Source organism: Myxine glutinosa, chromosome 10 (assembly GCF_964187855.1).
Source record: "Myxine glutinosa chromosome 10, kmMyxGlut1.1, whole genome shotgun sequence".
In the NCBI taxonomy this organism is placed as follows: Eukaryota; Metazoa; Chordata; class Myxini; order Myxiniformes; family Myxinidae; genus Myxine; species Myxine glutinosa.
This window is the reverse complement of record NC_136270.1, coordinates 82775396-82791680: the sequence shown is the minus strand read 5'-3', so window position 1 is coordinate 82791680 and position 16285 is coordinate 82775396. Positions and strand designations below refer to the sequence as shown.

Below are 16285 nucleotides of genomic sequence, written 5' to 3'. Positions count from 1 at the left end.
ATATTTGGGACGCGGGATGATGGGGATGTAGTTGTGTAGCCTGAGGGTCAACGTGGTGCTGTGCGTGTCCGAGGTGTGTGGACCATGTCTTCTGGGTGGGTCTCCTGGTGGAGCATGGCTGTTGACTGGACCTTGGTGTGGTCAAGTGTGGGTGAGCACTGGGGGGCTGCAGTTCTGTAGTCGGACTGGGGGATGATGGGGAGGTGCAGGGGACGTGGCTGTAGGGATGCCACGCACTGCGACCGTGCCCCCCAGGGCCGAGGTTGTGTGTGCGGTAGTGTGTGTTGTGGCAGCAAGTGCTCACCACATTGGCCAACTGGGGCTGCTGCAGCTGTGTTCCTCGCAGGGGGGCCGAAGGATGGATGGTGGGTCGCACCCTTATGGACACTCATGGGCCATGTTGGCGTTTTGACTGCTCACCTTGTCCCGGTGACCCTTGCACGGTAGAGGTGCAGAGCTGTCGTGGCCACAGGTAGTTGTGTAGTGATGATCACCGTTGGATGCGGATCCACATACCTGCCAGTGTAGTGGGGACAAAAGAGAAATCTGGAAGGATTTGGTAGGCCCAATGTGAAATTTTGGAAATTAGGTGTGGTGGATGACACTCTTGAACCTGACCAACCTGCAACTACCTGCACTTGAGGTGAGTGTTTTGAGGAGTACTGTCCCAGGCTTCAGGATTTGCTTTGGGAAATTGGGGACATGTAATTTGGAGTTGGGAGGCGGGTGTGAGTGATGACATGGCCGGTGAGGGGATGGAATGGGAGCCACACAGTGTCTTGTGGGTGGCGTATGTTTTTGTGTTGTGGTTAGGTGTTTTGATGTGGTCGTGAGAGTGGAACCTGGAGAGTGAGTGATGATTATTGGAGATAATGAGGGGTGATAATTGTGCTTTTGGAAATGTGCTTTTGGGAAGATGTGATGGTTTAAATGTGAACTGGGGGAATTTCACATGTAGCAGGCCATGGCAAGCCTTGTAACACCTTTTACACCATCTATGGAATTGTACTGAATTGTGCTGAGTTGTGTGGAGAATTGAATGGCAGCGGGGGAGGAAGTGTGTTTTGGGGACCATGGGTGGGGAAGGTGTGTGTGTCCGCAGGTACAGAGCAAGCTCTGAGGAGCGATGCCTGCGGGCCCCCCTCTGCGGCAATTACCCCTGGCAGCCGGTGGTAACTGGAAATTGGAGCTCGTCGGTGGAGGGTCTGGTTGGGCGCCGCGGGGTGAGGAAGTCCCCCGGTGACCCGTGTTGCTGCGCGAAAGCAGGAGGCAAAGGAGCCTGGTGTGTGTGGAGACCCTCACCGGCGAGGTAACGGCGGAAAGGGGCTGTTGGGCTGTCACGGGGCCAAGAGGTAAAGGGGGGGGGGGGCAATGAACTTGTAAGTCGGTTGACTTGTTTTTGGGACTGCGGGCACCACAGCCTGATGTGCCCCCCACCATCTTTTTGTGCGGTACCTCCCCGCTGCCTAGTTGAGGAATGCACACACACGTGAATGACATCAATGCCATGGTCCTGCAGGGGGTGTATTGAAATAAGTGCTTTGTTGATTTTTGAAATGCCTTGATGACCTATGGAATGAGAATGAGTGGTTAAGGGGTCTGTGTTGCATGAATGTGGGCGAAATCCACCGAGCCGTGTCACTCACCTGTAACATCTGGACAGGGCCCGTGGAAATTTAGTGGGATGCATTGGGGATGGCCCCGCAGGTAAGGTTGAGTCTTGTGGCATCCACCGGGGGACGCGGTCTGTAGACCGGGGTATGTACAAAGGTTAGAGTTTTGAGTTTTGGAAAGATGGTTAAGTTTTGTGGTTAAGTTAGTGTTGTGTGTTGTTGTTTCCTCCCTCCACAGGAACAACGAAGAAGATGTACATACTTGCATGATGGTTAAGGGGTTCAGCATGTTAAGGAAGTGTAGGTAGGTAGTCCGACTCACTTCCCACAGCCCTTCCTGATTTATTTCATAGGTTAATTAAGTGTGTGACAGTAAGTGTTAAGGCTGGAATGGTAGCCCTGCGGTGAACCTTGCAGGAGCTACGGTTCCAGGGGGGGGGCTGTGTTATGAATTTGGTAATGCAACATCTAGAGCTAGGTAGATCTGAATAGGTAGGTATTCGGCTGTCGTGACAGGGACTCTACATGTAATAAGTTATTGATGTTCAGGCGGTTGTCGGGGTAAGATGTATGAGTGTGGATCTACCTGGAGATTCGAGTGTTAAATAGTGAGGGATTAAAGGTAACGCCCCTGTGAGTATCACCTAGTAATCAAACCTTTGTCCTTTATGGCACTGCAAACCACATAAACATTAGTTAGGTCCTTAGTGCAACATTAAATAATTCCCTTTCCCTGACATTGACTTCGTAATAAATGGGCACCAACCAGGTCAAAAACACCGCCATAATTGGCCGCCACCGTGTACACCTCAAAAGGCCTACAAACCTGGCCGGCACGTGTTATGCCAGGACCGCGGGGTCACGGACGGGAGATGTCAGGAGTCGCATGCCGCAGAGGGCGTGACCTGGGCGAGTTGGGAGGCTTTGATTGGCTGAGGAGCGCGCCAATGTGACGTCATCGGCCACCAATATAGGCGACGGTCGGACGCCATTTCGGCAGTTCGAGTGGGAGTTCGAGTGGAGTCCAGAGTTCGAGTGGAGTCCAGAGTTCGAGTGGGAGTTCGAGTGGAGTCCAGAGTTCGAGTGGAGTCCAGAGCTGAGAGAGTTGAGTCGCAGAGTTCGTTGTTACAGTTCCGTACCAGAGTTCGTGGCAGTTGGCACAGGACACGGTTCGTTGCACAGTTCGTCGGAGTTGGCACAGGACACGGTTCGTTGAACATTCGTGACCACAGCTCGTTGCAGTTGGCAGTTGGCACTTGGTTTTGGTTGCTTCGTGCAGCCCTGCGGTGGACCGTTGGAGCAAAGGAGCTCGTGGTGTGTGTGGGCCGTTGGACCGACGAGGCCTGGTGGCGCTTGGAGGCGGACGCAGAGGGCCGTGGAACTTGGAGCGAGGTGTGCGATCGGGCCGAAAGGAGCGGTGTTGGACGGCAGCCACAAAGACGACGAAAGACCAGATAAGCCCGAATCCGCGTACATTTTGAACGACGTGACGTGTTCTTTTCGTAATTAATCTCCCTCGTTTTGTGTTTGATATCAGTCGTGTGGGGACGTCCCGATTTAGTTATTAGTATTACCGGCGCGTGTTTTTTTCACTGTTATTACTTTTCAATAATAAATCCTTATATTATTTTCTGTACATATTTGAACGCAGTTTCCTGGGTGTTTCATTTTAATAGATAAGGCTGTGGAGCTCGTTGCGTCTGGCCTCCCGCGCGTTTAACTTTGTGTTGAGCTTGAATCCGCCATTGAGTTTTCGCCTCGGGAGTGTAAAGTCTCGCAATCGGTCATCCGTGTTACCCTACGGTGTTCACCAAGGGTAGTCACGCGACATTATTTACCGTTATGTCCGATACTGTTATTATTGTTTCTTCCCTTCCACTGCCAAACTCTGGAACTCTTTACCTTCTCACATCTTTCCAAACACTTACAATCTTCCCCTTTTCAAAAAATAGATTTTTCTTACTTCCTCAATAACTCTTAGACTATTCTCTCTTTCTTCACTTTTCTATCAATGCGGTTCTTTTATTTAAGGGCTGGCCTCGATGAGGACTATGTAGTCCGTGACTGCAGCCTTCAACATAAAATACAGTATTAACTAATGTTATTGGCGCTGAGGAAGCGCCTCTAGCGAATGACTTCCAGCCAGTGTAACGCGAATTCCTGTCACAGGAATTCTGAGATCATATAAGTGGGCGTGGCAGTTCCTGATTGGTTCGTGTTGGGGAACCCCTTCTCGCTGCCGACGTGACGTAAATTCGCGCACGCGCACTGGTGAAGCGCGAGATTCGGCCCAAGGTTCTTATTATTATTAGCGCTGAGGAAGCGCCTCTAGCGAATGACTTCCAGCCAGTGTAACGCGAATTCCTGTCACAGGAATTCTGAGATCATATGTGTGACGTGGCAGTTCCTGATTGGTTCGTGTTGGGGAACGCCTTCTCGCTGCCGACGTGACGTAAATTCGCGCACGCGCACTGGTGAAGCTTACTCGATCTTACTCGATCCCATATTACATGTACTTTCATTGCATACAAATTATACTTCCTCCTAGAAATTCCATGCCCGAACCTCAGCGCAATCCAAGAGGATTCACTTGTTTGTAAAGGTGCCGATTTTTTTTTTTAATATTGAATTATATTTTTTATTTATTTTATTTTTGTGCATTGCCTAAAATTGACTTCAATCTAGACCATGGAGCTATTGACTCCACAAAGTTTGTTTCCTTGATTTTGACTTCTTTTTTTTCTTCAGTCAAGCCAACATGAAGGAATACCTTATTCACTTGTGTATAAGCAACACTTATTTCCCAGAAATATCCGATCAAAATTTGGGGTGCATACTATCCACGTAAAATAGAGTAAAAGTAGAGTAAAAGCTCTATTTCTCCAGATTTCTTGCACCGACACAAGATCAACATTCGTCACTGAGTGCCGAAATCTTTAAAATGCAGTGCATTGTGGGATATCTCAACATTGAACGTATTTTTAAGCGGTGAAGGCTCTTCAATATTTGACAATGTCCTTCCCCCCATCTGTCCATCCATCAAAATTGAAGTAGAAGAACCTTTCTAACCCAACGCCTTTAATTCTAAAGGGTTCTAAAGTGTAATTCTAAAGTGTAATTCTAAAGAGTTATAAAAGGTTCTAAAGTGCAATTCGAAACGGTAATTCAAAAGGGTAATTCTAGAGTTCAAAGGGCTTCAAAAGGGTAATTCTCATGGGTTTCGTTTGCTTCTAGGCTTTGCCTCTTTCATATAAAAAATGCTAAACATGGGTGCGATGTATTTGTTTACTTTATTATTATTTTTAAATTAATTATTTTTTGTTGTTCTGAATAACAATTGCTTCGATAGAAATTTTTTTAATATTCGGCCATAATACATTCGTTTGCTCTTAAAACCTTTCATCCAAACCTTTTAAAATGTACACTGCCAGAGTCGCAAAATAAGCTTGGGGATTAACATGTGCATTGCAGCACAATATATCGCTTGAGAATTACATAAGCTACAGACTTGAGCGTTACTAATGAGCTCTTACTGTGCTCATGTGATGTCACATTTCGCTCAGTAAGAGTTGTGTGCATTCAACCTGCCATGTTGTTAATCATATTGTGTTTCATACAAGTTAGAAGTCATCTGTTATGTTCAATTAAACACCGTATAAAACTGCTATCTCCGTAAATCGGCAAAACGTTGCTTTTGAGTTTAATACATTCCCATTCCTTAGGTGAAGTTCATTTTTGGTGGAGAAATTTTTTGGGGTGTGGGTTATACAAATATAGTGGTATTTTCCTGAGAATTTTATCTGAAAGGTGCCCTGCGGATTATGCACAATAGGGGGGATGTGCATGACAGCTGATTATGGTATATAAGAGTGCAGAAGGTATGACAGAAAAATACAAAATATCAAGAATATTTAAAGCAAAAGAGATTCAAATATAAACAAAAGATAGTGTGTGGAATAAATGAGTGTGGAAATAAATAAAACGCACGTCATGCTAAGGTGTATAAAGCAGTTTAACAGGTCCTTCCATGGCATGGCATTCTAATTCCAAAATAAACAAGAAAGAGCAATCGGAGATTGCAAACCCTCGCCAGGATGTATTTTCAGTGGTTTTTAAGTCTTTTGTGTTAAAACAAATCCCAGTTGATTTTGACCAAGGATAGCCCAAAAAAAAAATACCGATTACTGAGGCTTATTTCCTCTGGGGAAACATTTAAATATCACCCACAAATACAAGCTTACATAAATTGAGCAATTGCACAGTGTTCAATTATTATTAGGAAAAAAAAAAATTTGAAAAAATATATATATTTATGTGTGTGTCATGTTTTTTTATGGAGTTCTACCAGAGCTTTCCGATGTGGAATGTGCTACGCTAAATTGATCATCATGATCTCCTGAGTTGATAATTAACTACAAAGAATCCAGAAGAATTCCCATGTTTAAAACGCACATCATGTTAAGGTGTATAAAGCAGTTTAACAGGTCCTTCCATGGCATGGCATTCTAATTCCAAAATAAACAAGAGCAATCGGAGATTGCAAACCCTCGCCAGGATGTATTTTCAGTGGTTTTTAAGTCTTTTGTGTTAAAACAAATATGGCGGCCAAACCATGTGACCGATGACGTCATCATTATTTTTTTCCTAAACAAATTTACTCCGAGATTATGCTCAAGAAATTTCATCTTGATCGGATGACGTTTTGTACTTGTCGAATTATGATGTCATATTGGAGGCAACTATGACATCATTAACATATTTTATTCCCCATGGAGAGTTCTTTACAATGAGCCATGTCTCAATTTTTTGTATTCAGTGCTTTCGGAGATATAGAGGCGCAGAGTTTTTCGATTTTTCCAAGATGGCGGCTGAACCACGTGACCTGAACCTGAACCACGTATCATAAAAAAATTCTTCAGGTGGGGTTGCACCTATGGTGAAAATTTCCTGTCAATCGGACCAACGGTTGCAGAGAAAATCATATTTATTCTGTGCGGACAAACAAACAAACAAACAAACAGATAGACAAACGGACTCAAATGCAATACCCTCTCCTCTGGTGAGGGTAACTAGAATGTCACTCAGTGGAGAGCATACCTCCGCCAGGCTGAACAGTTTACGTTTTGTATCCCACTGATAGCTTGGATCTGGATTCAGACCTGAACCAAAATTTAATTTACTTGTTCTTGTATTTTCACTCATCCACCTAGTTTTGTCATAAGTCATCCACAACTTTTTGAGATATCGTGCTATATATCGTTTTTGGCCCGATCACTCCATGGTGGAGAATCACTTAAAAATTCTCTTTTCCGTATCTGGATTTGAATCTTAACCATTGATTCAATTGATCCTGGTCACACACCCAACCTGTCCATTGACAGACAGACAGACAGACAGGGGTGAAAACATAACCTCCATCCACTTTCGGTGGCAAAGGTAATAACAAAAACAATAATAACATTGTAACAAAGCATATATTAATTAATTATAATAATAATAATATTAACAATAATACTATAATTTGGCAACAATAATAACGAATGTATAATCCCCCTCTCTCTCTATCCCTGCTCTGGCCCAAGCACATCTGTGATTGGTGAAAGGCAAGCTAATTAATGCTCAAGCACTGCGGCAGGGCCAGTATGATACAAGGCTGTGAAGACCAGTGAAAATTTGGTCCAATGGACCAACGGCCCACGAGTTATTGAAAATTGTTATTTGAAAGTCATTCATAATAGTATACAATGCACAATTGCACATACAGTACTGTAACCCTCAAGTCTCCCTTATCAGCTGATAGATAAATCAATGGCAAATTGTCCTCACATCGTACTGAAAAGAAGCGAAAACTGGTGACTAGTAATAAGGAAACTGTTTCTATTCATTGAATTAATGTGCAATTCAATTCAACTGAAATTACATGAAATTCACCCATAAAAAATTTCATCTTACATTAAAATAAATTAGACAAATAAGTTGGGTGAATTGAATGAAATTAATTGCTTCCCCAGAATTTTTCCTTGCTCGATCAGGCAGTTTTTAAAACTTTTTTTTGAAAAAGAGTCATGTTATTAATTATCATGTTAGAAGGTTTTTAATGGCTGTAGCAAAGAAAATCCTATAAATACCCGGTGAAATTGGACCAATAAAGTTAAATTCACTATGATGTAAATGGCTTGTTTTCATGCTTGGAATGCACTTTTTTTTTTCTTTTTTTTTTTTTTTTTTTGGTATACAAGATCGAGGCTCGTGAAAGAGCGAACATTAATCACACAGAAAGACAAACCGACACATAAAACATATAACATCGGGAGCGGTAGACAAGATGGGGAGAGGGGGAAGGACACAAACACAACATTTGAGAGCAGGGACCGAGAGACATGGAGACATCGAGAGATCTGAGAGAGGGCGAGGGCTTTGGGGGGGGGGGGGGGGGCATGGGAAGGGGGCGGTGGGAGAGGTATAAAACATATGGACACTGCCAGGACTTCCAGGAAAGAAGTTGGAATTTCAAACAAGGTGGATCTGGGGTGAATTAGCGGGGGTAGAAAAGATCAAGGTTTTGGATGGGGGAAGATAAGAGATGGTGGTGAACAGCTGTTTTAAAGACCTGGAGGGAGGAGTGGGATTGAAGGGAGTGAGGGAGTTTGTTCCAGAGGCGGGAGAAAAGAGGAATGAAAGAGTGAAGGTGAGCAGAGAGCCGAGATTTCGGCAGTTTAACCATCAGAGGGTTGCTGGCAGATCTTGTGCGACCTGTAGGAATATTTGGGGGACAGAGCACAGAGAGAGCTGGGGGTGCAAGGCCGGAGAGGAGTCGGTGAATTGAAGTGAACTTGGCCATTTTCGTGCTACCATTGCACTCTTGGTCATTCTTTTTTTTCCTCACCTTATGATGATTATGTGAATCAAACACTTTTATCCCATACTACCCGAACTTCTTCACTCTTTCCTTCAAATTTTCTTTTTCTCGTATGCACCGTTATTGTCGATTTTGATTTATCTTGTGTGCATGGTGTTGCAGGTGCATGGTGTTGCTTTTTTCCCTCGCGGTCCCCCTGTACTGTGTTCCTGGATGTCTTTTTGTTGAATGTGTTTTAATGAATGTTTCCCCCTGTACTGTCTTTCCCTCGCGGTCCCCCTGTGCTGCGTTCCTGGATGTCTTTTTGTTGAATGTGTTTTAATGAATGTTTCCCCCTGTACTGTCTTTCCCTCGCGGTCCCCCTGTGCTGCGTTCCTGGATGTCTTTTTGTTGAATGTGTTTTAATGAATGTTTCCCCCTGTACTGTCTTTCCCTCGCGGTCCCCCTGTGCTGCGTTCCTGGATGTCTTTTTGTTGAATGTGTTTTAATGAATGTTTCCCCCTGTACTGTCTTTCCCTCGTGGTCCCCCTGTGCTGTCTTTCCCTCGTGGTTGTCAGCTCTTTCACGAGCCTCGATTCAGTATTAAAAAAAAAAGCAAAAAAAAAAAGCCAAATGATGTGTGCTGTTGGCTCTATGTCCATCTTTCTCTCTCTCACTCTCTCTCTCTCTCTCTCTCTCTCTCTCTCTCTGGAGCTTCCTGGTTTGATCATGTCTTATAACTGATAATTGAATACCTGACTTCAATAACAGCCCAAGTCAATCACTACTTTTTGTGCTGAAATAAAAAAAAACCTCACCGATTTAAGAGGAATGATTCCATGTCTGATACATTTTCCAGGAGTTACATGGCTATGTCCTCAATACTGTCCTTTTTGCTAATTACCTCATATCCATTAATAAAGTAACTAGGGCAGATCAAAGATATTGGAGTGGAGTTGCTATTGAAACTGGAACGGTACTTGGTAGTGATCATACCTCCGCCAGGCTGAACAGTTTACGTTTTGTATCCCACTGATTGGCCGGAAATGGATCCGACAGGAAGCAAAATCGAATCGGCTTGTTCTTGTCACCTAACAAACTCATGCACCAGGTTTTGTCTGGATCAGTCCACAACTTTTTGAGATATCGTGCTTTATACCGTTTTTGCCCCATCTCTCAATGGTGAAGAGTCACTTTAAAATTCTCAGATCCAGACCCGGATTCCAGAATTTCACCAAAATCTAATCAATCCTTCCTAGTCACATACCCAACCTCTCCACCAAATTTTATCTGAATCCGTCCACAACTTTTTGTGATATCCTGTTCACAGACAAACAAACAGACAGGCAAGTGAAAACATAACCTCCATCCACCTTCGGTGGTGGAGGTAATAAGACTCCACTGGATCTATTTTTCTTACCTTATTTTTGTCATTGTGGAAAAAATGCAGCCTCATTACCAACATGACACGAGACAAAGCAATAAATAGTGTTCATTAGCTCAGAGAATATGGTACAGTTTTCCTTATTGTTATGAATGCGTTACGTTTATTAATCACTGGAATACTGTAGAAGTGGAGATTTTCATGATGCATCAACTTTCGTGCATTTGAGCGACAACGAAGAAGCACATATTTAACAACACATGAATATTGTTGCGGATCTCGAGCCTGTCGACGTACTGAGGGGGGATTAAGCCCTTCTCCCCCTCGAGCTTCGAGTCCACGAGGCCGCTACCCACTCTACACTCGTGGGGGTGGATTGCTGAGCAATTCCAGCCGCCGAACCCGCAGCGAGCACGTGGAAGGGTTTCCGGTCACGACCCAGGTACCTTCGATACACACGCCGCTGCGAGGACGGGGGCTGGACCTCACACGAGTCACGCTGGTTTGATACGACTGAGCGGTTTGCGTGTCACGTAACTCGTGCCGTTAATTACTAGGAACCCGATCGAGCGGTTTTATCTCGTGCAATGCGAGGCCAATGGTGAAAGGACGTAAACGGCCAAGTTAGAAACAAGCACAGGTTTATTAACAAATGTACAATGGTGAGAGAAAAGAGACACAGGAGAGAAACTTAACCGTTCTTACTTACGTGTCCCAGACAAGGGCCCTCTAACTCACTCGGGGAAAGGGAGGAAGAAGAGGACGCGCTCAAAGCGCGGCCGCTTAGTGCAGTTCGCCCCGGACGGCTCGTTGGGCGTTTCCCCTTGAGGATGTTCGCGGCAGGGACGTCGGCTTCAGTCGTGCATGTACGGGAATCCACACAGCGTGTCCCGAAGTCAGCGAGGCGAAAGCGCACGTGCAGGGAGTCCAGGCAGGGAGATCCTCAGAGTACAGGGCCAACGAGAGAGATCGTTCTGCGAGAGCCTGAATCTCAAGAGAGCGAGGGCAAAAGAGAGACCAGAGCCAGGGAGAACGGGGCAGCAGAGAGCGGGGGAAGAGAGCTGGGCAGAGCGCTTGCTCGGTGGTCCGGGGTGGGTCTTATATCCCCCCGGAGCCCCACTAGAATGTTCCACGGGCCTCCACTGGCCGCCGGCGGGGGTCACGTGTCGTGATAACCCCCCACCAGTTACTTCCCTTAGTCCTCATTGGCCGCCGTTGCTGGCCACTCCCCTTTAGCTCCCATTGGCCGCCGTTGTTGGCCACTCCCCTTTAGCTCCCATTGGCTGTTTGCTGCTTACCAGCCACGCCCTCCGACTCCTCCCTCGGGCCTCCTCGACTTGTCCTAGGCCCAGCACATGGCATTCCAGGCCCAATGAGGCCTACCCTTACTTACCTGCCTCAACGCATACTAACACTGGGAAGGAGACTATACTTCACATTTAATAAGAAATAACTGGCTAAAGCGAGGCTACATGTTGTGGTGCAACTAACTAAAAGGGGGGGGGGGGGGGGGGGTTGCCTTTATTCTCAAAACCACAACAATATATTTGCCCTTTTAAAGAGTTTACAGTACCAGAGCATACAAATAATGTGTGTGCCGTACGCATACAGTTGTGAGTAGCAAGCAATGCACTTGACTATTACGTGTGGCGTAGGTCTTGTGTGGTTGCTGCACTACGCCCTTGCGTTGGAAAATGTCATTTTCTTTGATACTAGCATGGGAAAAAGCAAAGACTGGGGTCACTGAGCTCGCACAGAGCTACACACAGCAGCACTGCACAGCACTCACATGTCTCCACCCGTACACTGGATGTGACACAACCAAACGCCTTCAAGATCCTAGGAAAGATCAAGCTCAATGAAAACCATTCATAAAACTCCAAGGTTTACAACCTTATTGTCCAAGTTGGGAGAAACGTGGGATGTGGCAGAAGACCTAATTGATGAACTAGAGGTGTTCACTTATGCCGTCCATGGTCGTGCTCGAGTGCATAAGGTCAATGAACTGCAACACATCCGCATAGAGGAGCTTTCTGCCAAGGAGGACCAACTCAACCCTTCAAAGAATGTGGATCTGGGATCACTACCACCATGTAGAAGAAGTCTAGAGCAGCACATAAGGTGGGTGAACTATTAGATTGTAATCTGGAGAGGGCCCATATCACTAAACCGTATATTCCAGATGTAACGGTTAGACATGGATGGGAGTTGAGGGATGGCAAGCTGGAACCACTATGTTACTCAGGAAATGTTCTGCCACAACAGCTCGTCGATATCATCGATAAACCACTAGATTCTGAGGATGTGGACTCTGATGACTCAGATGCAGAACTGCCAGATATCCCATATAAGTTTGGTGGAGACGGCACTGCCAGTGATCAAGATTGACAATATTCACCAGTGAATGTATTCTGTGCCTGTTAATTATATTGAATACATTACTCAGGATAGCTTGCATGGTGGTAACTTGTTCATTATTTGTTAATGTAATACATTCTGTCCGGCTAGTTTCACCCCTCATCATATTCGTAATCTGTATGACCATATGTTGCATCAAAGAAGCATAGAATATAGAATTGGTACGTGAGTTGTTGATGTCTTGAATCCCATGAATGTATGTTCGCTGATTTGCTTTCTTCTATTAACGAGTGCCATTTTTGAACTTGCCATAACTTTGTCAGTTTATGTCATATAATCACAGTTTTGGTATCAATTGTTAGGTATGCAGACATATCAGTTTATTTTAATATATGACTTGTATGAATAATGTCTCACATGTGCACTTCAAACAAAAGTAAATGTAGAAATTTGAAAATATTTGTGACGTGCCTGATGTGTACGTGAGGTGTCGGCAAATGTCGTCTAATAACTCGCATGAAATATTTCTGAAAGAAGCTAAGCTTTCATTTGATACCTCATTTTTATGTATTATTGCTATAATGACAGCACAAATTACCAAAGTATGAACTAGAAACGGCACTAAGCAGAGAGCATACCTCCGCCTGGTGAACGGTTTACGTTTTGTATCTCAGAGTAGACTAGAAAATCACAATACAGAATTTATATAATGTAGAAACATTCTTCGATTCTTCTTTGTCTCACACACAACCTGTCCAACAAGTTTCGTCCAAATCCGTCCATAATTTTTGAAATATCCTGCTATGTATCGTTTTTGGCCCGATCTCCCAATAGTGAAAAATCACTTAAATTAAATAATTCTCATATCCGAATCCATATTCAGATCTTCACCAAAATCGAATAGTCCTCGTCAGATACACCCAACCGGTCCACCAAGTTTCGTCCAAATCCGTCCACAACTTTTTGAGATATCCTGCTATGTATAGTTTTTAGCCCTATCTCCCAATGATGAAGAAGCACTTTAAAAAATTCCAGTAGCCAGATCCGGATCTTCACCAAAATCTTATCATTTCGTCCTTGTGACATTCGTTACATCTCTGCCAAATTTCGTCCAAATCCGTCCACAACTTTTTGAGATATCTTGTTCACAAACAGACAGACAGACAGGGGTGAAAACATAACCTCTTTCCACCTTTGGTGGCGGAGGTAAACATGGAAATTGAGGGTGAGGCGAATCGACCACGGACACGTTTTGAGGGTAGCTCTAAATGTTGATCCAAAATGACAAATTTGTCCCAATTTAGGTAATGTGAACATTTGATTTCATGTTCAGGACACTACGGCATCAGAAAAATATAGTGCAAGAGGTTTGTGTGGGTGGGGGTACACCAGCAGCAATAGTAGCCCATGGCATATGGTATCTATCGTCTCTTGCCAGTCAATGCACATCTCAGCTTTTTCGTTCTTGCGTTTGATCCTTGAAATTGCTCCAAACTCGGTCACACGGCAAAAATGAATTCTTGTGAACGGGTGAGTATAAATCGATGGTTTTCAAACACCCTTGGAATACCAGAGTAAACAGGACCCTGACCATTGTGTTGTGGTTCTTTCCACAATGCCCATCACAAAAAGGTTCATCATGTGAAATGTCCGTGTCAATGAAATGATACACAAGATAAGACCTCATCGCATCCCCTTTTAGCTGTGCATTCTGGCCAAGGGTACATTACAGGTTTACCTGTTTTACATGAGTGCACAGTGAAGCTGTAAAACCACAGCTGATGTTTGTAGAACACTTGGACAACTTGCTTGTGTGGGAACAGCATATTTTGCTGGAAATCAAAACACAGTAGTGTTTCCTGATCAGGCAACCATTTTGCTTGCTCTGGTGCATTGTTTAAGATGGCTATAAAAAAACATTTTATGGAGTTTCAACTCTGCTTCCAAAGATTTCCTGATGTCAATATTCTTCTTGTTGCTTATTTTAACTTTGACTTTTTGCATTTGCTGCAAATGTACATTTTTGGCAACGAAAACCACACCCGACATCTATTGGTGAATCTCGGTATTACTTCAACAACAGCCCAACAACTTCTGAGTTAGCCAATATTGAAGTCCACTCGATTCAGCAGGCGCCCGCAAAGCATGTATTGGTGTGGACTTGGACGGGTTTAGTTGTGAGACGGACGGATATTTCCATGTCGACTACATTTCACTGAATAACTCTTGGAAATTTTGGAGAGTTGGGTTGGTATTGGAATCGGGTATTCAAATGGAAATTGTACCTTCAATGTGCTGGTCTTCGGTTGCCTTAATCCTTCATTGTACATCGTGTTTGCTTTCCAGGAGGAGGACGGTCTTCGTCACCGCAAGCTTAGCCAGACCGGCAGCTCCTCGGCGATGGGCACAAAGACCCAGATCATTTCGAAGGAGAACCCAACGGCCTCCTTTCCTTCCCTCATCGTTGTCATCGCTGCTATTTTCCTTGGGTTTTTTTTGGGCAAGTTCATCTTGTAGGTGCCCATTGCACACTATTTCCCCACCTCGTTCACTCCTCACTTGCCCCCCTTGTCCACCTCTTCACCTCGGCTCGCTTTCCCTGCCTTTTCCCCTTCCTCCTAACCTTCAACTTCCATGAAACCCTTGCCTGGAAGATGCAGTCATCTTGCAATGCTTGATGCACCACACCCTTACCAAGAAGTCCTTCGAATCATTGTCCTGCAACTTGCACCTCGACTTCCTTTTTTGCTTTCCTTCTCTTTTCTTTACCATCAGTCACCTTTTTCAGTGCCATCTTTTGTCCTCCTCTTCTTCCTCCCCCTTCCCCAGCTACACTTTATAATTTCCTTGCTTCCCTTCTGCACCAATCTTGAAAGTGTACTCAACAATAATTTTCTCTGCTGTATTTGTCTCGTCTCCCTGTCTGTTTTTGTTTTCTCACCATACCTCATTTTAAATGCCTGTTTTGTTTTCATCTTCTGTTCCTGGCCTTTTCCTTTTTACCATCTTTCTTGCCTTTTAAATAGCACTCTGTCACCTTCCCTTGCTCCCTCCCCACCCTCATATTATCTGTACCGATGGTCTAGTGAAGGGTTCGGGCCGCAAGCAAAGTCGTTGCCGGCAACTTGTAAACGCTTGGGTTAAGTCGAGGAAAACAGGTGCTTATTCAAGTATGGAAAAGTATCCACGTGGGAGGTCGGAGCATGTTAATACTGTATTACAATAAACATTTTATTGCTCGTGTTAATTGGACCATGTGGAGAGCACTGTGCATTTGATTTGAGCTGTGTACCGATGGCCTAGTGAAGGGTTTGAGCCGTAGGCAGAGTCGTTGCCGGCAACTTGTAAACGCTTGGGTTAAGTCGAGAAATAAAGGGACTTATTCGATTATGGAAAAGTATCCACGTGGGAGGTCGGAGCATGTTGATACTGTATTACAATAAACATTTTATTGCTCGTGTTAATTGGACCATGTGGAGAGAGCTGCGCAGGCCACCCATTCATTCCACGTCATAAATCCCATCGGAACTGAAATTGTCCACCCTGAGTCGGAGGGTTAGATCCACTTTCACACTGTCCTAATGATGTGACAAGGGAAACGGTCGCTTTAATTTTGTAAATGATTGATTTCTTTGTTTGCGTGTTAAACACGCACTGGTCGTAACTAGTCAAAAGCCGGTTGGTGTATAGTTGACGACGAGTGCGGGGAAGAGGTAAGCAGTGAGTTCAGAGGGGACATTGGAAGAATGTCAATTTTGTGATTTTTTTTCTAAATTGATGCATAATCGCTGGGCCAGTGAAATCTGCATTTTTTTTTTTTTTTGTGGAAATTTAAGGAAGTTTTGTCATTCATCCCCCTCCTCCTCCCTTCCTCCCCCTTCCTCGTTTCTGAAAACGTGACGTTTTCTCGATACTACAACAACCCATTGTGTTTAAATCGATTAATATCAGGGAAGTTGTTTAGATTTCAACTGGTCAAGCCCTTCCACCCGTCCCTTTTCCTGCTAGGAGTGGAAAAGCTTGTAGGGCTGGTGGTTTCAGGAATTGTCATACAAATCCTGTGGTCCTGGTTACTTTTTGCTGGTTAGTCCT

The 16285-nt window shown here is 44.5% G+C and overlaps 1 protein-coding gene across 1 annotated transcript in view; it reads left to right on the top strand.

The window, feature by feature from the left end:
* Positions 1-15657, top strand: part of LOC137434043 (vesicle-associated membrane protein-associated protein A) — a 70845-nt gene extending 55188 nt beyond the window's left edge. Inside the window, exon 6 of the mRNA XM_068126654.2 lies at positions 14540-15657. Within this exon, the coding sequence (XP_067982755.1) occupies positions 14540-14710 (171 nt within the window). The 3' untranslated portion in view covers positions 14711-15657. The remainder of the gene's footprint in view (positions 1-14539) is intronic.
* The last annotated feature ends 628 nt before the right edge of the window (positions 15658-16285 follow it).